The sequence below is a fragment of the Bos javanicus genome, chromosome 19 (genome assembly GCF_032452875.1).
Source record: "Bos javanicus breed banteng chromosome 19, ARS-OSU_banteng_1.0, whole genome shotgun sequence".
NCBI lineage: Eukaryota > Metazoa > Chordata > Mammalia > Artiodactyla > Bovidae > Bos > Bos javanicus.
The window spans coordinates 44107440-44130365 of record NC_083886.1 but is presented as its reverse complement, the minus strand read 5'-3'; the positions used below and the strand labels follow the sequence as shown (position 1 = coordinate 44130365).

At 45.6% G+C, this 22926-nt stretch overlaps 1 protein-coding gene and 1 long non-coding RNA gene across 2 annotated transcripts in view; one reads left to right on the top strand and one right to left on the bottom strand.

The window, feature by feature from the left end:
• Nucleotides 1-108: 108 nt before the first annotated feature.
• LOC133232464 (tubulin gamma-2 chain) lies at nucleotides 109-5140 on the bottom strand. The gene is made up of 11 exons (XM_061391882.1): nucleotides 4838-5140; nucleotides 4403-4515; nucleotides 4067-4234; nucleotides 3697-3765; nucleotides 3102-3181; nucleotides 2566-2692; nucleotides 1622-1708; nucleotides 1375-1524; nucleotides 869-1021; nucleotides 624-785; nucleotides 109-502 (listed from the first exon to the last, which is right to left on the bottom strand). Exons 1-11 carry the CDS (start codon nucleotides 4884-4886, stop codon nucleotides 305-307), a joined length of 1356 nt encoding a protein of 451 aa, XP_061247866.1. The 5' UTR covers nucleotides 4887-5140; the 3' UTR covers nucleotides 109-304.
• LOC133232471 (uncharacterized) overlaps nucleotides 5140-22926 on the top strand; it is a 41504-nt gene continuing 23717 nt past the window's right edge. The window contains exons 1-2 of the long non-coding RNA XR_009731387.1: nucleotides 5140-5275; nucleotides 6284-6402. This is a non-coding gene — a long non-coding RNA (uncharacterized LOC133232471). The remainder of the gene's footprint in view (nucleotides 5276-6283; nucleotides 6403-22926) is intronic.

Here is a 22926-nt window from a genome sequence, read left to right as displayed (position 1 = left end):
ACCCTACCAACACATGCCTGGGAACTGTGAGGCACCACGGAGATCGTTTCATTGTCCCCCGTATTCGCCTACCAAGGCCTGACAGCTATTCACAGACCAAGGCCTGACTATATTCACAACTAAGCTTTATTACTTTATTAGAGCTAAATAAGCATATCAAGGGTGAAGGCGTCAAAAGGAAGAAGCAAGGCCCACTCTTGAATTGGAGAAAAATCTAGAACCTTGTTGGTGAGGGGATTTTGGACCAGAGGAATCAAGTATGATGGGACTGTGCTTACTGTCCAGAGGGTGCAGTACGGAGGACTCACTGCTCCTGGGTGCCCCAGGAGATGTAGTCTGGTCGAGTGGCTGCATGGTACTCATCAATCAGCTCCTGTACAACCTCCCTGGACCTGTCCAGCTCGTCAAAGTTATCCTTAAAGATGTCCTCCTTCCGGAACTGCTCCAGGAAGGCCTCCCGCTTCCGCAGCTTGTCGTACTGCTGGCAGGAACTTTCAAAGAGCTGAAAAAGATAAAAATCTCCAGGATGGGAGCCAGGATGAGACAGGGGGTTGGACTGGATCTGGGGGAGAATGATGAAGGTGGAAAAGAGGGGCCAAAGCAGACCAGGCAGCCAGGCTCACCGAGGAGATGCTGGTGTGGTTGGCCATCATGAGCCCACTGACCCTGTGGGCAGAAGGCAGGTAGGGCGACTTCCTGGACAGGGCCACCTGGATGCTGGCGGGGCCCCAGGGGATGAAGTTGGCCAGCTTCCGTTCCCGGATCCTCTGCAGGCTCTTGTGGACCTGGGGTGGGCACAGGAATGGTGGTGGTAGCCTCTCCTCTACCCCTATGGGCTCCGGGGGTAGGACAAAGGGGCTTCACCTACCTGGGTGGGGTCCACCTCCCCCTGGATGATGTTGAGGATGGCGATGTAGCAGTGGTTGGTCTGGCGATCCCGGCCTGTGGACACCATCACGTTCTTGGGCTGCAGCAGTCGCCTCATGACATCCAGGACCGTGGTCTTTCTCACGCTGGCCACCTGAGGGGAGAGTGGCCACAGGGCAGCCCAGCACTCAGGGCACAGTTGAGAGACGCATGGACAGAAAGCACGAGGCGACGCACAGCCCCATCAGACGCGGGGGAGCCTGGTCTCTCTAGGGAGTGTCCTTAGATTCAGGTCCTCACTGAGGGATCAGAGATCTCAGTCCCCTGAGCTCAGCTAATTCATGCCCTTGTGCAGAAGCATCAGCAGACTCCATATAGCCTGGGCCCTGCAGGGCGCCACGGGCAGGGGGAGAGGAGAGCAAGTCAGCCAGGAAGCAGGGCCTCTGGGTGCAGCAGAGAGAAGGGAAAGGCTGGTCAGGGCCTGCTGGGCCTGAGGGCTGCTCTTACCGACTGGTCCGTGGTGAGGGGGGTGTAACCAGTCATGAGGAAGTGGAGCCGTGGCGTGGGAATGAGCGAGGCGATGAGGCCGATGAGGTCGTTGTTCATGTAGCCGGGGTAGCGCAGGGTGGTGGTGCTGGCTGACATGATGGTGGACACCTGGGGACAGGGTGCCGGGTCATGGGCCTTGTCCTGGGGGCCTCCCTTCCCTAGATGGTGCTTCGGGAAGGAGGGAGTCCAGGAGCGGGGGGCTCACCAGCTGGTTGATCTGGGAGAACGAGGGATTCTGGATGTGCAGGCGGTCTGTGGCGATCCGGTTTAGGGCAGTGTTGTCCAGCACCACCTGGGGGGACAGAAGAGGGTCACAGCACCTTTTTGAGGAGAAACGGGGCAGAGAAATAGGTTATTAGCTTAGTCCCCCTCTAAACTCCAAAACTAGGAAGTAGGTGTGTTCATTAAAAGGGCAAGTACTGTCTCTGGGGCATCAGGGAGACACTTTTCTACCATCCAGTGCATTAGAGAAATATTTGACTGTCCAACATGTGCCATGCATGGTACCTGGCTCTGGAGAAACCATAGAGAGTAAAATAGGCATGGTCTTCCCCCTCACCAGGTCTATAGTCTAGAGCAGCGGTCTCCAACTTTACCAGTTTCGTGGAAGACGATTTTTCCATGGACCGGGGTAGGAGTGGGGTTTCAGGATGATTCAAGTGCATTACATTTATTGTGCACTTTATTTCTATTACTATTACATCAGCTTCACCTCAGATCATCAGGCATTAGATCCCAGAGGTTGGGGACCCCTGGTCTAGAGAGGGGAGACTGGCATTGAATATAAAACAACAGAAAAGTATAGTTACGCCTGAAATAAGCACAAAGGAATTTGACCTTGTCTGGGTGGTGAGGGAAGGTTTTGCTAAGAAAGTAACCATTAGGCTGAGAATGGAAACATGAGTAGGTATTAAATAGGCTAAGTGGAGACATGTGGGAGGGGGGTGTTACTCACTTTGTTGAGAGTCCTGCTGCCTAAAGGGACTATGAGAAGCTTGGGGTCAGGTTCTTATTTCATACTTTGGGCCACCAGGTATGGCTTTGTTGGTTGTCTGTTCTCTGGGCAAGGGCTTGGGAAGGGCAGAGTATAGGTGTCTCACTGGTTTGGGGAGGTAGGCCAAAGGCCCCACTTCCTCCTCCCATGCTCACCACACAGTCGGCGTTCTGGGTCAGCCTCTTGAGTGTGAGCAGTGAGTTGTAGGGTTGGACCACCACATCACTCATTTCATCCTGGTTGGGAAACACTGAGTATGTCTGTACCAGCTTCTTGGGGTACCTGGGGGTGAGGAAGAGGGAAACAGGAAGGTAGCAGAGTGAATTGGAAGGACTCTCATCACTGCCCCTCTTTGTCTTCTCCAGGGATAACAGGGGCCATTCCTTCCCAAGTGCCACCAAGGCCTTATACAAAAGGAGTGAGGGCAGAACTTTAGAGCCCAGAAGCCAAAACAGATAAACCTGAAGCATCAAACCTCCCTCCCTCCTAGGTCCTCTCCCCCACCTATGCAGACCCCTTGCTTCCTGGAAGTTATTGCTTCCAAGATGGTCCCTGGGAGGCCAGGCTCTGTTCCTACTTATACCTCGAGGGCAGTAATAATAGGGCTTTCAGCCAAAAGAAAAAAGTGACAAAAGAAAAGACATTACCCAGGGAAACAGAGCTAATGCCCTCTTCCCAAATACAGGCTTACCTGTCATTCAATCGCTCCAAGAGGTAGGAGCCCAGGCCAGAACCGGTCCCCCCAGCGATGGAATGACACAGCACAAAGCCCTGCAGGGGAAGGAATGGAGAGGCAGTCTCCAGGGATCTGGGGGAGAGGCTTCAGGCTTGTCTCATGTCCCCCTCCCAACCCGCTCAAGTCTCAGGGCTTCCTCTATATCCATCCAGTGTGAGGCTCCTTGAGAAGGAAGGAGCTGATGCCACCCAGATTAGGATCTTCTTGAGGACACAAACTGAACCTTATTTACTTCACCATCTCACATCTGATACTCAATGAAAGAGTTATGAATTGAATTGTCCCCATCACACATCTGATCAGGCTCTTTGTGACCCCACGGACGTTAGCCCATCAGGCTCCTCTGTCCATGGAATTCTCCAGGCAACAATACTGGAGTGGGTTGCCATTCCTTTCTCCAGGGGATCTTCACAACCCAGGGATTTGAACCTGGGTCTCCTGCATTGCAGGCTGATTCCTTATCATCTGAGCCACCAGGGAGGCTACCTCCTGACTTTCCCCAGCACTTCTCAGCTTCCTCCCTCCTCTCCCCTAAAGGGCCAAACCTCACCTCTAGGCTGTCACTTCCATCTGCTTCTCGGTCTATGATGTCAAAGATATCTTCATGGATTTTTTCACCCTGTATAGAGACATGAGGAGGGAGGAGACATCTATAGAGACGTGAGGATGACGCTTCTGGACAGCATCTCTTTTCAGCACCAGTAACTCTACCTTGGGACACTGCTGACACCTCAAGCAGAGCCCCGACTGTGGCCCTCACCCCAGAAATGCTACTTTGCATAAACTTCTGTGTGTCTGTCCCTCTTATCAGGGTAGCCCCCTGTCTCTTACTGTCAGTACGGTCTAATCACCAGACTGCTTGTGCTTGCCTTACCCCAGGAAGGGAACATCAAGAATCTCTGGGATGGCCACCTGGATACCTGGGAGAATCCGCTGGCCCAGTTGTTGCCAGCTCCTCCTCCATGCTCCGACAGGTAGATGTTTTCTGGGTTGTAGAGCTTGGCATAGGGGGAGTTGAGGATGGAGTGGATCACCCTGGGCTCCAGGTCCAGCAGCACTGCCCTCGGGATGTAGTGCTCATCGTCAGCCTGTCAAGAGGAGTCCAGGAGGGGCCCAATCAGCTCGGGCCTGCCCTCCTCCTTCAAACCAGCCGCCCTGGCTCCTCTGCCCAGTGGATTTCCCAGTACCCAGTACCCAAGCCCTTCCCTTCAGGCCTCCTGGGCCATTGCCAACTCTGGCTAAGTCGCTGGGGGCACCTGGTAGAAAAAGACGTCCTTGCGATCAGTGCCCTCGGTGGCGAACTCCTCCACGATGCCCTCGGGGCTGATACCATGCTCGGCACACAGCTGCTTCCAGAACTCGAACCCAACTAGGGGATGGGGAGAGATGCCTGGCTCTGCTAAAGCCCTCTAGCAGAGGGCTCGGGAGCCCAGGGTGAGGCTCAGACACTGTCACACATTCAAGGGTGGACCCAAGACGCCCGGGTCTGGGAACCGTGACAGCTCAGGGTTAGAGGCATGTCTCTCGTTCTGGGTGTCTGGGACCTGGTTCATCTTGCGCAGTAGGGCAGGAGGTTTGTGGAAGGGAAGCGGGGCGGGGGTGGGGCGGGGATGTGGGAAGATGCCAAGCACTCGGGTGGGGCCCGAAGGGGCAGAACCGGAGACTAGCTGGGCCGGCTCTCGTTCGCTCACTCTGGTTGCCGCACTGGCCCAGCTGCAGGGTGATGATCTCCCGGGGCATCGCTCTTCAGATGAGGCCGCGCCAGCCTGGCCAGGCCCGGCGGGAGTCACGGCAGGGACGAACGCCTGGCAGCTGGGCGCGCAGGACGTGGGGAGCGCGCGCTCTCTTCTGCTTTTGACGCGGATGCTCGGTCTGCGCGTGTGCAGTGCGGGCCTCCTCTCGGCCGGCGGCCCGGGAGCCCAACCTGGGCATCATTTTCCCCCACAGCAGTTGCAGCTGGAATTCCGCACAGGCGCGGAGTGAGGCCACGCCCCCTCCTGCCCACCCGCCCCAGCTCTGCGCCTGCGCAGTGAGACGCGCCCGGCCGCGGGGAGTGACCGGGTGTGGGGGAAGGGAAGTGAGGGAGGGGACGTCCAGGTGTCTGGAATCACCGGCGCTCTGCTTTATAGGTAGGTGAGCGGCTCTGCCTGCTCTGCTAGGTAGAGGGGCTGAATTCAAGCCAATTTTCTTTTAAATTTCTGTTTTCAAATTATATATATATAAAATTTACCATTTTAACCATTTTAAATTACAATTTTGTGAGGTTAAGTACATGCATATTGTTCTGTAACGGTCTGCAGCGGTCACCTCCAGAACTTTGGCACCTTCCCAAGCTCTTACCTGTTGAACAGTATCCCCGCCCGTATCACCATTCTACTTTCCGTCTCAGTGAATTTGACTAAGTGCCTCGTACAAGTGGGATAACACAGTATTTGTCCTTTTGTGTCTGGCTTGTTTCACTAGGTAATGTTCTCAAGGTTACTCCATGTTACAGCATATATCATACTTTTATTCCTTGTTAAGGCTATATAATATTCCATTGTATGCATATACCACGTTTTGTGTTTTATCAATCCATCTGTCAATGAACATTGGCGTGCTTCTGCTTAACGCTGTTAATGAACATGGGTGTAGAATATCTTGTTTGAGTGCCTACTTTCAATTCTTCTGGGTATATGCCCAGAAGCAGAATTGCTGGATCATGGCAGGATTGTGTTTCCTTTATTTGAGGACTTGCCATACTATTTTTCACAGTGGCTGCACCATTTCACATTCCCACAGCAATGCACATGAGTTCCAGTTTCTCCACATCTTTATCAACACTTGTTACTTTAAAAAAAAAAAAAAAAGGCCATCTTAATGAATGTGAGATGGTATCTCATTGTGGTTTCTATTTTATTTTAAAATTCAAAAAGTTTTAAACATGCAAGCATGATTTTGAATTTTTACTATATATTATTTTGAAATTTTACATAAATGGTATCAGAGTGTAATATCTTTTTGTATCTTGCTATTTTCACCCTACTTTAGCTTTAGTGATTTAGCTATGTTGATAGTGTAGATTCATTTTGTTCCTTTTAACTGCTTCATAGTATTTAATTGGATGGATACAAACAGTTTATTCTATTTCCATACAGGGGTGATTTGATTGTTTCCACTTATTTGCTGTTACATCAAATGCCTACAGGAGTTAACCACTTGTGAACCTGAAGAAAAATATCTTTACCAAGAGCTTGTGCAGCTTCAACTTTGCCAGGTTTGGCATATTTTTTCCTAGATGGTTGTACCAACTTATACTTTTAACCAGCAATAGCATTCTTATTTCCCTATACTCAGTTCCACACTTGGGTTATCAGATCTTCATTTTTGTCAGCTCCAGGTAACTCATAGCTGTAACTTCCAGTTAGGATCACAATCAAAGCTGATTCAATTTTCTCTTGTTACTGACCCCCGGGAATTGCCTGTTTATTTCCTTTGCTCCCCCCTCTTTTTTTTCCCTATTGGGCTGTTTCTCTTAATTCAAGATATTCTACGAATTTTTTCTTGGTTTTATGGATTGCAAATATTATGGGCCTATGGCTTGTCTTTACCCTTTGTATATGATGTCTTTTGCCTCAGAGACGATTTTCATTTTAATGTAGACAAAGTTATCCATCTCTTCAATTACGATTTGCACGTTTTATTCCTTCTTAAAGGACCTGCCTCTTCTCCCACTATTTTAAAGCTGTCCTTCGCTGTTTTCGTCCCACAGCCCAATAGTAGTTTTGCTTGTTTCCTTGTACGTCTTTAGTGCATCTGGAACTTATTTGCAGGCCTGCTGTAAGATAGGGATCTACTTTATCTTTTCCATATGGATGGCCAATTGTCTCCGAACCAATTATTGTAGAGTCGGTGCAGTCCGGCCTCTCCCCCGCCCCCAACATTCCAAGCCCTGGCTCCGACGTGGGCTGGCTTCTGGCCGCTCTTCCGCTCGATTGGGCTGTGGGTCTGTCCCCGTCTGGCGAGCTTTTTCTGGGAGCCGCTGCACAGACGCTGGTGAGAGCACCGCGGCCAAGAGTCAAGCTCAGACGAGGATTTTTTTTTTTAGGTTTTGTTTTCTCTCTCTCTCTCTCTCTTTTTTTTTTTTTAAAGGAGAACTCGGCCGCCTTCCAGCCCCGGCCGCCAAGAATCTTCTGGGCTTCTTTAGAAGGCGATGGCTCGCCCCACGCCTGTCCTCTCCCGGGCTCAGTTTCCCTCCCCTAACCCTACCGGGCCTCCCTGCCAGCTCCCGCCCTGCCGTCGGAAGAGTTCGCGCGCCCTCCCAGAGTATCCGCAGGCAGGCCGGCCGGCCTCTTCTGGGAGGATCTGGCTGCTTCCTTTGAAGTTTGAGGGTGGGGTCAGAGCGCCTCCGTTAGCCTTGAATCTCCCCTCCCCCGACGAAACAGCTCCTCAGGGCTGCCTGTCTTCAGAGACTTTGGCAGGCCCCTCTAGAATTTGCCCAGGTGAAGGGCAAGGCTTCAGAGGTGACAGTAAGCTTGCCAGGCCTCCCCTCCTTTTGAGCCTGGAATGGTTGTTTGCTTCCTTTAAAATAATAAGCTGTAAGCCCTTTAGGAACACTTGTGAAACGTGGGAATTTAATTTCAGCCTTTTCTTAATTAACAATAGTGCCTTGCTCCTCCTTCTCCCAGAAGCAGGGAAACTTCCTTAAAATCTCGGTTTATAGGCAAACAGGTTAGAACGTGTGAATTTCTCGGAGTTGGAGAAGTTGCAGTGTAAGTTTTCTTTAAGAGGCCATCTCTGACAAGCTTGAGGCTCCTCCTCCTCTGCAGAAATGGGTTGGAAACTGAGGTGCTTGTGTACATTAGGTGAGCTGAACATAAATCCTCCCAGTTATTAGCAGGGCGTGTTTTCCATTTCTGCTGAGAACTGACCTGTCTGTCGGGGTTAAATGAGATGATGCATGAGCACTTAGCACAGTGCCTGACTCATAGTCAACACTCAGCAAATATTAGCTGCTGTTATATCATAAGATGCAATTGGAATTGAAATATAGTTTGCTGCTAGAGATGAAAGATCTTAATCAGGGTAAAAACTAAATGATTGATTGTTTTAAATAAATGTGAAAAAAGCTTAAAACCTAATTACTTTGTGATGAGCCTACAGATTCAGTTTCAGAGCAGACTTCTGTTGAGGTTGAACAGAAGGCCCAGGTTCATGGTCCATCATAGGACCTGGAGGTCATTACCTACAGCTTGATTATTGAGTGTTGAGTTTTATTTGTTTGGCTCTATGATCTCTGATTCAGGTAGTGGGATTTGGCATTCCTTTGTCTGAGGCTTTGGTTAGCATCTGATAATACATGTAGCATTTGTCAACTAACAAGTTTGTTAAATGTCCTAAGCCTTTACTGAACATCCCAGATTGAATAAAACTTTAATTTGTTTTGTGGCTGCATCTTGTGCCTTGCCGGATCTTAGTTCCCCGACCAGGGACTGAACCCTTACCCTCAGCATTGAAAGCTTGGAGTCTTAACCACTGGACCCCCAGGGAATTCCCAATAAGACATTATTTTGAGAACTTCCCTGGTGGGTGAGTGGCTAAGACTCCTCACTCCCAATGCAGGGGCCTGAGTTCGATCCCTGGTCAGGGAACTAGAGTTTACATGCCACAACTAAAAAGATTCTGAAACTGAATGATCCCACATGCTTTAACAAAGATCAAAGATTCTGCATGGTGCAACAAATACCCAGCACAGCCAAGTAAATCCAAATAAGTAAAAATAAATATTTTTTAAAAAGACATTATTTGGGAGGCACCTTTGTTTCTGGGCTTTCCTGAATGCCTGGCCTATGGTAGGCCAGGAGCACAGGTATCTTGTGAAGTAATGAGGCAGTGTGTGAGCTGAGAAAATGAGGGTGTGTCTCAGGGTCTTGAGACTGGGCTACTGTGACCCCAGGGAGTTTAACTTTCAAAATGATGCCAAGGAAAAAGGTTAAACAATGTAAAATGTGAAAGGAGTTTTACTAAATTCATATTTTGGTTGTGAAATAGAACAAAACTGGCTGTTTTGTTCTGTGTTGTTTTCTTAAGGAATACGAAAAAGAAAATAAACCTGAAGGTAATCCTATTTGCCTATTATTCGCTTATTCTTTTATTATGCACCTACATTACACATAGCACACTAATATGAGAGAGGAAATAGTGGTAACAGACCCAAGTGTTCATGAACTTGTAGAGGAGATAAATACACAGCAGCGTTGGTGTGTAGAGAGTCTGCTGCTGCTGCTGCTGCTGCTAAGTCGCTTCAGTCGTGTCCGACTCTGTGCGACCCCATAGATGGCAGCCCACCAGGCTCCCCCGTCCCTGGGACTCTCCAGGCAAGAACACTGGAGTGGGTTGCTATTTCCTTCTCCAATGCATGAAAGTGAAAAGTGAAAGTGCAGTCGCTCTGTCGTGTCCGACTCCTAGCGACCCCATGGACTGCAGCCCACCAGGCTCCTCCATCCATGGGATTTTCCAGGCAAGAGTACTGGAGTGGGGTGCCATTGCCTTCTCCAGGTGTAGAGAGTATAGAGCTGGCTTAACTTGGGGTGGGGGCAGGAAGAGGCCAGAGAATCGGGGAATACTTTTTGGAGGAGGGCTTCCCTGATAGCTCAGTTGGTAAAGAATCACCTGCAGTGCAGGAGACTCCAGTTCAATTCCTGAGTTCGGAAGATCCCCTGGAGAAGGGATGGCTACCCACTCTAGTATTTTAGGGCTTCCCTTGTGGCTCAGCTGGTAAAGAATCCATCTGCAATGCAGGAGCCCTGGGTTTGATCCCTGGGTTGGGAAGGATCCCCTAGAGAAGGGAAAGGCTACCCACTCCAGTATTCTGGCCTAGAGAATTCCATGGACTGTATTGTCCATGGGGTCACAACGAGTCAGAAACAACTGAGTGACTTTCACTTTTGGAGGAGGTCATCCCTGGCCTATCTTGAATGTCTAGTAGGAATTAGGCAGGTGGAGAAAATGGGGGTGAGGGAAAGAGAGTGGATACAAATCAGTAAGAAGAAAACACAAGCTCAGAAAAAAATGGATTGGGGACTTCCCTGGTGGCTCCAGTGGGTCCTTGCTCCCAACGCAGGGGTCCCAGGTTTGATCCCTGGTCAGTGAACTAGATCCCACGTGCACAAAACTAAGAGTTTGTTGCCCTAACTAAGGCCACAACTTAAGACCTGACACAGCCAAATAAATAAATATTAAACATAAATAAAATAATAATAAATACATTAATTTTAAATAAATAAAAAGAAAAAAGGAACTTCCCTGGCAATCCAGTGGTTAAGACTTTGCCTTCTAGTGTAGAGTGCAGGTTCAATCCCTGATCTGGAGTTAAGATCCCACTTGCCTCACAGCCAAAAAAAAACAAAAGATAAAACAGAAGCAATATTGTAACAAATTCAGTAAAGACTTTAAAAATGGTCCACATTTTAAAAAAATCTTAAAAAATAAAAAAGGAACAATCCCTCTGATATCAGTGAGATGGGCATGCTTGAATGGAGCAACAGGCAAGGTTTCTAGCCAGGCCTGACATGAGAAGGGCCCTGCCCAAGCTACAGATTCTAGAGAGAGAGTGGAGAGAATCTATAACAGTTCAAGATGACTGGATGTGTCATGGGATTAAGGGAGAGGGAAGAGTCTGAGCGGACAGATTTCAATCTTGGGACATTGGGTGAAGGTAGGGCCATGTACTGAAACATGGGAATTCAGGAGGAACGTGTTTGCAGAGGTTGAGTTTGAGAAGCCTGGGGAATATCCAGATAGAAGTTGGGAGCTGGCAGGCAACAGAGAATACAGGGGCCCAGAGCGAAGGAGCAGGGTCTAGGTGGAGAGTTGGCTGTACCCAAGTGGCAGTAGAAGCCTTGGGCCTGAATAGGATCACTCAGGGAGGATACATGGTGTGGGATGGTCCTGGACTGGAAGAGAACTGGAATGGAACCCAATAGAATATAACATCTAAGGAGTAGGAAGATTTTATTGCAAAGAAAAATGAAAGAGCAAACAAAAAGGCAGAAGAAAAATTAGAGCCTATCAGTGAGGTTTGATTGCCTACCCTCCTTGTTCCTGGCAGAGCCATGATTTTGTTCTGCATTCCACCTCTCCTCCAAGCAGCAGTAAATCCTGATTAATCCAAGCCAACTATGGTTCTCACAATTTCCTTGCCAGCAACTGATTTAGGAAGGGATATGTGATGCAATTCAGGTCCGTGAGATGTAAGGAAAGACTTCTGGGGGCTTCTGGGGAAGATCTCCTCACTGGATAAAAACAGATAGGAAGAGGGAATTCCCTGGTGGTCCAGTGGTTAGGATTTGGCACTTTTACTGCGGAGGCTTGCATCCAACCCCCTTAATCAGGGAACTAAGATCCTGCAAGCCACGAGACATTGTAAAGAATGAAAGGAAAATTTACACTTCTTCAGTTGCATATTGGCACCTGGGACTGCTGCAGTCATCTTTTAATTGTGCAGAGCTTCTTGAAGATAAGCCATCATGTTGAAGATGGTAGAGCAGAAAGATGGAAGGCACCTGGGTCCCTGATGCTGCTGCTGAGCCATCAAATTCATCAGCCCTGGAGCTGCCTTGTATCTGGACCTCTTGAAATGTGGGATAGTTCCTTATAGTTTAAACTTTTTAAAAAATTATTGTTCTTACTTGCAGCTGGAGGCAACCCACTCCAGTATTCTTGCCTGGGAAATCCCGTGGATAGAGGAGCTTGGCAGGGTACAGTCCATGGGGTTGCAAAAGAGTTGGACACAACTTAGCGATTAAGCGACAATGGAGGCATAGCCACAGAGAAGGATACTGCAGAAACCTAGGAAAGAGAACGTTGTAAGGAGGAAATGATTTGACATCTGAGGCTGTAGGAAGATAGAGTAATATGGAGGTAGAAAAGGGTCTTTCTAGTGTGGGGGACTACTAATGACTTCAGTGAGTATAGTAACCCTGGGAGTAACAGCTAGATTGCAAAAGGTTGTATGTGTATTCTTAGTCACTCAGTTACGTGCAAGTCTTTGTGACCCCATGGACTGCAAGCCCCCTGCCAGGCTCCTGTGTCCATGGGATTTCCTAGGCAAGAATACTGGAGGAATGGCTTGCCATTTCCTCCTCCAGAGGATCTTCCCTGACCCAGGGATCGAACCCATGTCTCCTGCATCTCCTGGCAAAAGTTACTTAGCCTTATATATAGTTGGCACTGATGAATATTTGAGGAAACATAAAATTAAGACATGTGGAAGATAAGGAGGTGGGCAGGGAGTTTGAAACAGTGAGTTTAATATGGGGATCACAGATTGCTTCCAAGGGGTTTATGGATAGAATAGACCATGAACTTGAATGAATTATTATTTTGATTTTTCACTCACCTCTAATTAAAACTTAGCCTTCCCTTCCATTGTAACTGTAGGCATCACACTTCACTAGTACGAGCAGTGCCTGTGACTCTGTTACTGCTAAAAATCACAGCTATTTTTAGATCACATCACAGCTGATGCAGATGTTACAAAATATTGTTTATAATCTTCACTACCTGTGAATGAGTTGTTAGGCCCCCTCGAGATCTTGTTATTTAATACATTCATGGATGACACAAAAATAAAATGAAAGAAGTACATGTATGATTATACCATAGTTTATTTATTTGTTTATTTTGAACTGGGGCATCATAGCTTTGCATGGACTTTCTCTAGTTGCGCCAAGTGAGGACAGCGCTTCATTGTGTTGTGTGGGCTCCTCATTGCAGCGGCTTCTCTTATTGCAGAGCACAGGCTCTAGGTGCTCACGCTTCAGTAGCTGCAGCACATAGGCTCAGTAGTTATGGTGCACAGGCCTAGTTGTCCTTGCGACATGTGGAATATTCCCAGACGGATACAGGGATCAAACCTATATCAAAACCTGGTCAGGGAACTAGACCCTCATGCCACAACTAAGAGTTCACATGCCACAACAAAGATCAAATATCTTGAGTGCCACAGCTAAGACCCAGTGCAGCCAAATAAATAAATTAATTAAAAAAAATATTTTTTAAAAAACTGCATCATTCACCAGACTGCCAAAAGCATGCCCCGGATTCCAGAAGCATCTGTGGTGTGATAAGGGTTAAGAACTCAGCTCTAGGGACTTGCCTGGCAGTCTAGTAGTAAGACTCCATGCTTCCACTGCAGGGGGCATGGGTTCTATCCTTGGTTGAAACTAAGATCCAAAATAAAATAATAATAAAACAGCAATTAAAAAAGAACTTAGCTCTCAAGGGGAAAAGAGAGAAAGGGAGACTTGTACCGAGGAGGTGGGAATGTAGTGTCTGGGGAACACTGTTTTTTAGAGCATAGGAGAAGCTTGCAAAAGCCTCAGTATTTCAACATGATGTTGAAATGCTGAAGGGACAAAGGGGATTTTAAGAACCAAGTTCCTGAGGAGACTGGAGCTCTTGGGATGCAGGGCTCAGGTGGAGGGATTAACTACAGGAAGGAAACTTTTCCCACAATGAAAGGGAGGAAAGGATGAGTGTGGATAAAAATAAGTGTTTTAGTGGGGTGGGAGCAGGGGACAGGAAGTTGAGGGGCATTCTGCCTGATGGCTTCTATTTTCACCATCTAGTAGGAGTGAAGCTATCTGCTGAGAGTAAGAGGGGAGGTGACAAAGGTAGGGAGCGGAAGAGAGAGCTGACAGGCACAAGTATGAGGTCTCCCAGCCCAGTGGGTGGAGAGGGCTGGGACAGTTAGGGACCACCAGGACGTCAAGGCAGTAGTCCAGGTGGGAGTGTGCTGCCTTGGGCAGTGTTCAGCTGCCCAGGTGTGGGAGTCAGAGCGCAGATCAGTGAAAGCCAGGGCTGGGTTTTACCAGGAGGATGGGGGCGAAGATCAGGGGAGTAAATGAAGGATGGATCAAATTATGCAGACTGCCTGGAGAAGAATGTGAAGCTAGGAAGGGACTGATAGCTTGGAAGAGTGAAATCAACATGAGAAGTAACAGAGTGGGACTAAGGGGATGAGAAGGTTGAGGTGCAGGAAGTGGTGGTGCAAGAGTTAGCCAGTCAGGTTTGAGGTTAAGGAATAGTTTGTGGGATGGCAGGTGGTGTGGTTTGTCCATAGTGTGTATGGAGGTGAGGAGGTCAAGAAACAGCCAGTCCAACCAGGACCATCCATGTGGATGTAAACATGAAGGTGAGGTTTGGAGTGGAGAGGAAAATCTGCAGAATGTTGAAGAGTGACGTGGAAGTAGTTGGATCTTTGGAACAAGCAGAAGAGTGTGGTGGTGGATAATAGGTGCCTCAAAAGAGGAGGGTGGCTTTTTCAGCAAGGCGAGAGTAATTATCTAAACCTATGGACTGGGAGAAAATATTTGCAAACAATGCAATGGACAAGGGCTTAATTTCCAAAATATACAAAGAGCTCATACAACTCAATGGGCTTCCCTCATCACTCAGTCAGTAAAGAATCTGCCTGTGATGCGGGAGACCTGGGTTCGATCCCTGGGTCAGGAAGATCCCTTGGAGAAGGAAATGGCAACCCACTCCAGTATTCTTGCCTGGAGAATCCAATGGATGGAGGAGCCTGGCGGGCCATAGTCCATGGAGCCGCAAAGAGTCAGACATAACTTAGCAACTAAACCACCACATACGACTCAACAAAACAAATAACTCGATCAAAAGTTGTTCTTCTCTGAAGAAGACGTGCCAATAGGCATATGAAAAGTTGCTCAACATCTATTATTATTAGAGAAATGCAAATTAAAACTACAATGAAGGGATTTTCCTGGTGGTCCAGTTGCTAAGACGTCACACTCCCAATGCAGGGGACCCAGGTTTGATCCCTTGTCAGGGAACCAGGTCCCATGTGCTAAAGCTTAGAGTTCGCATGTAGCAATGGAGATCAAAGATCCTGTGTGGCACAACAAAGATCCAGCACAGCCAAATAAAAAAAAAAATTTTAAAAACCTACAATGAAGTATCACCTCACAGAGTTCAGATGTCCATTATCTAAAATTCTACAAATAATAAATGCTGGAGAGGATGTAAAAAAAAGGATGTGAAAAAAAATTCCCACACTCCTACACTGTTGGTAGGAATGTAAATTGTAGCCACTATAGAGAACAGTATGAAGGTTCCTTAAAAAAACTAAAAATAGAGTTGCCATATGATCAAGCAATTCCACTCCTGGGCATATATCTGGAGAAAACTCTAATTTGAAAAGATACTCACATCCCGGTGTTCACAGCAGCACTCTTTACAATAGCCAAGACATGGAAGCAACCTAAATGTCCACTGGTAGATGAATGGATGAAGAAAATGTGGTACATACACACAATGGAATACCACTCAATCATAAAAAATAATGAAATAATGCCATTTGCAGCAACATGAATGGACATAGGGATTACACGAAGTGAAGTAAGTTCAAAAGAGAAAGAAATACCATATGATATCACTTATATGTGGAATCTACAATATGACACAGATGAACTTATCTACAAAGCAGAAATAGACTCACAGACACAGAGATCAGACTTGCTGCCTGGGGGGGGTGAGAGGAAGAGGGATGGCCTGAGAGTTTGGGTTTGGTAGATGCAAACTATTACATTTAGAATGGATAAACAACAAATAGTCCTAATGTATAGCACAAGGAACTAAATTGTAATATATGGTAATAAACTATAATGGAAAAGAATCTTCAAAAGAATATATGTCTATATATATATATATCTGAATCACTTTGCTGTGCACCAAAAACTAACACAACATTGTAAATTATACTTTTAAAAAGTTAATTATCTAAAAATAGCAGTAAGGAGATGAAAGAATGCCTACCCATCATGAGGTGGAGAGTGGGGACCCATGCTTCTGCTGTATAGCCAGGGCTTCAGAAAAACAAACAAAACTAGCCTTTATTGAAGAGGCCAGAAAGAGTCACACGATTTTGGACCTGACACCATCTAGTACAGTGGTTTCCAACCCCAGAAGATAGTCACCCTCCCGTGCTTTATACCAACCAGGAGGCACTTGCGAACCAGCAGAGGCCTGTTTGGCTGTATCACACAAGTGAGGGTGGACAGCACTCACTTTTAGTACCTAGAGATCAGAGATGCTAAATGTCCCACAGTATACAGGATAGATCCACACTGCAGGTGACCTGTCCTGCCGTGTATGAGTGCATCTCATACACTTTACAAATGAGGAGACTGGGGTTCAGAGAGCTGTGTACTGACGTTTTGGAGCTTCTCTTTGTCTTGATATCATGTTAAGATTTGTGTCTGCGTCTGAGATCACTGTGGTAGACACTGGTGGTTGGTGAGTCCAGTCTGCTCTATCTAGTCACCTCCCAATGATTGGTCTACGGTTGCTTTCGTTCTGCCAGTGAGATGTAAACATAAGCCATGGAGCAAGACTCGTGGGAAAACTTTTTCAAAAGGCAAGTGCAGCCGGATGCCCTTTCCACATTTGCTCTATTCCCTTTCTTCTGCTTGGAAGTTGGTTCAGCAGCTGTCTTGTGTCCAGGAGCACAAAAAGCCACGCATTAGTGATGGAGCAACACAAAATAGAAAGGCCATGTGCCCCTGGGACATCCCAGGGGATCCAGTGGTTAAAACTCTGCACTTCCACTGCAGGGGACATGGCTCAATCCCTGGTGGAGGAACTAAAATCCCATATGTTGTATAGCATGGCCAAAATACTAAAAAAGAAAAAAAGGCCATGTGTCCTTGATGGTTTCCTAACCTCAAGCTTGGACTGCCTACCTCTGGATTTACCAAGGGAGAAAAACAAACTACTATTTATTTAAGTTGCTTTTAATTTAATGTTCTTTTAATTGCAGCTCACTGTATTTCTACTTGATTGAGTCAGAGGGCCAGTTAGTAACAGAGCTGAGGCTAATCCCAGGTATTCTCTCTCACAATCTAATATTCTTTCCTTGATAGTAATGATTCTCAACGAGTGGATGCCAGACAAACAGAATCAGCATTGCCTGGGAACTTGTTAGAAATGCAGGGAGTTCCCTGGAGGTCCAGTGGTGCTTTCACTACTGAGGGCATAGGTTCAATCCCTGCTTGGGGAACTAAGATCCCATAAGCTTTGCTGGTTCAGCCAAAAAAACCCCCACAAAAACACAGAAATGCAGAATTTCATACCCTACCTCAGACTTGGGGGTGGAGCCCAACAATCTGGTTTAAGGAGCCCTCCCCATGATATTCACACACCTCAGTTTGAAAGCCATTGCTCTCTAGCTATGGTCCTCAGGTTTGTCCTGGCTCAGCAGCATCAGTGTAACTTACAGGCTTGTTAAAAGATAACCATCTCAGGGCTTCCCAGGTAGTTCAGTGGTAAAAGCATCCTCCTGCCAGTGCAGGAGAGACAGGAGATACGGGTTCGATCCCTGGGTCAGAAAGCCCCCCTGGAGGAGGAAATGGCAACCCACTCCAGTATTCTTGCCTGGAAAATCCCATGGACAGTGGAGCCTGGCAGGCTACAGTCCATGGGGTCACAAAGAATCGGACACGACGATTATAAGAAAGAAAAAAAACATTTCAGGTCCCACCCCAGATCTACTGGATCAGAATCTGCATTTTCAGGAGATCCTAGAGTTATGTGCAGGCATGTTGAAGTTTAAGGAGCATTGCTCAACAATATGCTCTCCTGAGTCTTTTGATTACTTATTGAAGCAAGAGTGCTGAAACAGAGATGACTGACCAGGCTGAAATAATACACTTAGGATTCAGCTATTTACACCACATAACAAGACCTAAACATTTAAAATTTTAAAGATATCTACAATTAAACTTTCAAACTTTTATTTTAGACGTTTAAGAACATAAAAATTAACAAGGATCATATAATTGTACCCTATATACTTCATAATTCTTTTATATTTTATTTTTAAAAAACTTTTGGCCATACCCGACATCATGTGGAAACTTAGTTCCCTGACCAGGTATCGAACCCACACCCCCTGCATTGGAAGGTAGTCTTAACCACTGGACCACCAGGGAAGTCCCATGTGTGCTGTGCTTAGTTGCTCAGTCGTGTCCAGTTCTTTTCGACCCCCTGGACTGTAGCCCACCAGGCTCCTCTGTCTATGGGGATTTTCCAGGCAAGACTACTGGAATGGGTTGCCATGCCCTCCTCCAGGGGATCTTCCCAGTGCAGGGATTGATCCCAGGTCTCCCACATTGCAGGTAGATTCTTTACCATCTGAGCCACCAGGGAAGTCCCATAATTGATTTCAAATGAAAAACTTATCCCAGGTATAAATTTGAGTATGCTCTTTTAGGAATTACTTGAATGAGGTGAATTTGTGTATGCCACCAATGCCTCTGTAAAAGAAATCATGCAGTATTTTAAAAATAAATGATAATGTTTTAATATATTTATACTCACTGGAAAAAAGTTAGGGGAAATTTCAATTTTTTATTTTATTATGTAGTTTTTGCATCCCTTCTTGTACTGTTGATTGGAAATTACGTATTTCATGATGGCATTTTCAGGATTCTGCTCTTGTCCTTAGTTCATGCCCATGTTATCCCTGATTGCTGCACTCTCGTAATTGCTAACAGATACAGTTTCATCAAATGGATGACCTTAGGCCCTCATTTCAGCCTGCCCTAAAATACATTTTGCTAGGGATGCCTGCTTTAAAATGCATTTAATTTTCTTATCTTGATATTCTTTAAGTGTACTTTCCAGAAAAGTAGCTTTTAGAAAGATAGACATATTTCTGTCACTTTCATTATCTGTTGTATGTAACTAATTTCTTTGTGAAGAATGGAGGGTCTGTCTGTTCAAATTGTTGCCACTGTGCATCACCATCTTGATCCAACCTTTCCTCTTTCAGTTTGCAGAGAAAATGACAACCACACCCTAAGAAAAGGGAAGGGTTGAGGCAGTTCTCCTCAGAAGGGGTTCCTGGGGACTCCTGTGAACCCTCTAGCTCATTTCCCATTATAACCATTTTTCCATTATGGTTTATCACAGGATACTGAATACAGTTTGCTCCGCTATACATTAGGACTTTGTTGTTTATTCTGTATATAATAGTTTGTATCTGCTAACCCCAAGCTCCCAATCCATCCCTCCCGACCTCACCCAAGACAGCTTCTTTTTTTAAATTATTTATTTATTTAGCTGTGTCGGGTCTCAGTTGAGGTACACAGGATCTCACTGTGTCGTGAGGTATCCTTTGTTGTAGCGCATGGACCCTCTAGTTGTGCCTCTAATTGTGGCTTAGTTGCGCAGAGGTATGTGGGATATTAGTTTCCCAACCAGGGATCTAACCCTTGTCCCCTGCAATGCAAGGTAGATTCTTAACCACTGGACCACCAGAGAAGCCTCAAAAAATAGCTTCTTTTTTTTTTTAAGGATTTTCTTTAGTAAATATATATTTATTTATGTATTTTTGGCGGCGCTGAGTCTTCATTTCTGCTCCCGGGCTTTCTCTAGCTGCAGTGAGCAAGGGCTGCTCTTAGTGTGGTGTCCTGACTTCTCATTGTGGTGGCTTCTCTTACTGCGGAGCACAGGCTCTAGGGCATGCAGGCTTCAGTAGCTACAGCTCACAGGCTGAGTAATTGTGGTGCCCAGGCTTAGTTGCTGGGCACTAAGGCAGCATGTGGAATCTTCTGGGATTGGCAGGTGGATTCTTAACCACTGGACCACCAGGGAACTCCCCTCAAGATAACTTTTAAACACATACAATTTTTGATCACTGAGTACTTAGTCTATTTCAACTTTTCATTTCATGAATGAGGAAACTGAGGCTTATTTCTTTTTCAAAAAGTGTGTTTGCATAATTTACTAATAATGGTATTGTTATAGTTTGTAGTTTCCTTTCTTCTGTTGTAAGTTGTATTTTTTTCTCCTTCTTACAGTAAAGGTGATTTCTGTTTAAGTCTCAATGTATTTGGCTTGGTGCTCTGGTCAGAGTTCCTTTTTAAGATTCTATTGTGCCAGACAGGAAAAAATTTCATTAGGTTTTTTTTTTTTTTCCTGATGAAATAAGAAAGTTTCCATTTTTGGAAGCATTGTAGTAAGATGCAATATCTTCTATTACTGCTTTAATATGTTGTTGTATCTAATAGTTTGATTTCCTGTAGTATCTGGGACTGTTTTTATTTCTAGAGCTTCCACTGTTTTTATATGTATGTTGACAGCCAGAATACTGGAGTGGGTAGCCTTTCTCTTCTCCAGGGAATCTTCCCAACCTAGGGATCGAACCCAGGTCTTCCGCATTGCAGGCAGATTCTTTACCAGCTGAGCCACAAGGGAAACCCTGACATTGGTAGTCGCTTTGACTCTACTGGTGTTTCTTATGCTACCAGTACCTCTCTTTAGCTATGCCAGGCTAGTGTATTTGGCTAGCCCATTTAGGAGATTATTAAAAATTAACTTTTGACATGGTTTTAGTTTCCTGCTTTCTATCATTTAGTTTGTTAAATCAACACAATTTAACAAAACCTTTTAGGTTCTAAGAATAGTTATTTAACAGCCTAACTGAAAATTGGAAAATCCAGCCCTCACACTTTTTATTAATGGTTTTTGTTTGTTTTGGAGCTCTCATTTTCTTAGTCCTGGCCTGTCTGCCCCCTGGGCTCCTTACTGCTCTGGTTTAAGACTTTGGTGGCTGACCCCAAGGTTCTGCAGGTCTCAAGACAGTCCCTTTGTGCAGGCTCTTTGAGGGGAGGGTGGGGATCTGTGAGTGTTCTGAGGATTCTCTGTGAGAACTGTCCGCATCCTTTCCCTTGCCTGCTTCAGTCCCATCTGTAAATGAGTGACAGAGGCCAGTCAGTGAGTGCCTTCTGGATGGACCGAGACCAAACAGGTAGAAACAGTGCCCCCTGGGTTGAATCACTCTGTGATTGAGTAAGATGATAGCCCAGGAACCCTGGAAACGGCCTGTGTCCACTTCCCTCTGCCATAGTTCCTCCATGGCTCAGGAATGATACATGACTTAGGTGTTTTTCTGTTAATCACATGTTGAAGCAAAATCATTCTCAAACTATTCTCACGTGTTGGAATCAAAGTAATTTTAATCTGATCTTCCCTAATCTGAGTTGACATCTGTATGACATGGTTCTTCCTCTTTGGCATATCTTACTACTGAGCCTGGGCCGTAGAGCCTGGGAGTTGCAACTAGTGAGCCCACGTGCCGCAACTACTGAAGCCCATGTGCTCTAGAGCCTATGATCTGCAACAAGAGAAGCCACGGCAGTGAGACACCCAAGTGCTGCAATTAGAGAGCAGCCCCTGCTCGCCGCAATTACAGAAAGGCCCATGCAGCAACGAAGACCCAGCACAGCCAAATATTAAAAAAAAATTTTAGTAAAAAAACTGCATTTGAGGGTACAGAAAAAGAGATTTTATATTCTGGTAGCCTTTGCTTTGTTAATGTAGAGATATCTTTTTTTGTTTTAAAGGAAGTAATAAAGCTGTATTTACAGAGACTTGATTGTACATAGAAAATCCTAAGGAATGTGTCTGAAAAAGCTACCAGAACTAATGAGGGACTTTAGAAAAGTTACGGTTCAAGATCCATATACACAAGGGAATTGCATTTTTTAAAAAAATGAAACATTTTTCATTATTTATTTTTTAATGTGGTAAAAGATACATCACATAAAATTTACCATTTTAACTGTTTTTAAGTGTACAGTTCGGTGGCTTTAAGTACATTTACATCAGTGTGCAACCACTGAGATAGCTTCTTAACACATAAAACTTTTGATAAATAAATATATAGCAAATGTATATATCAAAATATATAAACTGATGAATAGAAAATAGGATGGGAAAACTTTGTATTTTACCTGTATTTCTTCTTCAGGGTAGAACAAAATCTAAGCACTGAGTTGTAGATATAACTGACTTACCATCCATTCTGGATGTGTATCATCTTCCTCACACTACCTTGGGAAAATAGGAAAAACAGTATTTTAATGGGAGAGGACACACTTTTTCTATGTAAAATAATCATCTCTACTGGGTTTAACCATTATAGCATCAAAACATATTTGTTGTAGTAAATATAGAAAAAAACAGATAAGCAAAAAAAGTAAATAACTTGGAAGGATAAATATTGACCTTTTAGGCATTTGGAACGCTGTTGTTTTCAGTATTTGAGGATTTAAATATTGACAGTATTAACTTGTGCTTGAGTTAATTGTAAGCCACAATTAGCAGACTTTAGTTCAATAGCATTTCAGGGTGAGTGAGTTCCCAGCAATCACAGATGAATAGGTTTTATTTCTGTTTTTTGTTTGAAAGAAAATCTTATGATGGATTCGATTTTATGTGTGTCTGTGTTTGAGTTTTTTACCCACTTAAAAGATGTGTTGCTGACTCATTGGAAAAGACCCTGATGCTGGGAAAGATTGAGGGCAGGAGAAGAAGGGGCAGTAGAAGATTAGATGGTTGGATCAGTGAACATGAGTTTGCACAAACTCTGGGAGATAGTGAAGGACAGGCTCAGTTATGTCCAACTCTTTGTGACCCCGTGGCCTATACAGTCCATGGAATTCTCTAGGCCAGAATACTGGAGTGGATAGTTGTTCCCTTCTCCAGGGGATCTTCTCAACCCAGGGATCAGACCCAGGTCTCTCGCATTGCAGGCAGATTCTTTACCAGCTGAGCCACAAGGGAAGCCCAAGAATACTGACATGACTTAGTGACTAAACAATAAATGATGTGTTGAGACTTCCCTGGCGGTCCAGTGGTTAAGACTCTGTGCTTCTATTGCAGGAGGCACCAGTTTGATCCCTGTTTAGGGAACCAAGATCCCTCATGCCAC

What these genes read in the sequence shown, in the direction of transcription:
- LOC133232464 (XM_061391882.1), bottom strand. Translation starts at nt 4,886, where the DNA reads ATGCCCCGGGAGATCATCACCCTGCAGCTGGGCCAGTGCGGCAACCAG. An exon ending in CCCAGAACGCCGACTGTGTG is followed by an intron (nt 1,709 to 2,565) that starts GTGAGCATGGGA and finishes CTGTCCCCCCAG; the next exon opens with GTGGTGCTGGACAACACTGC. An exon ending in GGGAGGTGGACCCCACCCAG is followed by an intron (nt 786 to 868) that starts GTAGGTGAAGCC and finishes TGCCCACCCCAG; the next exon opens with GTCCACAAGAGCCTGCAGAG.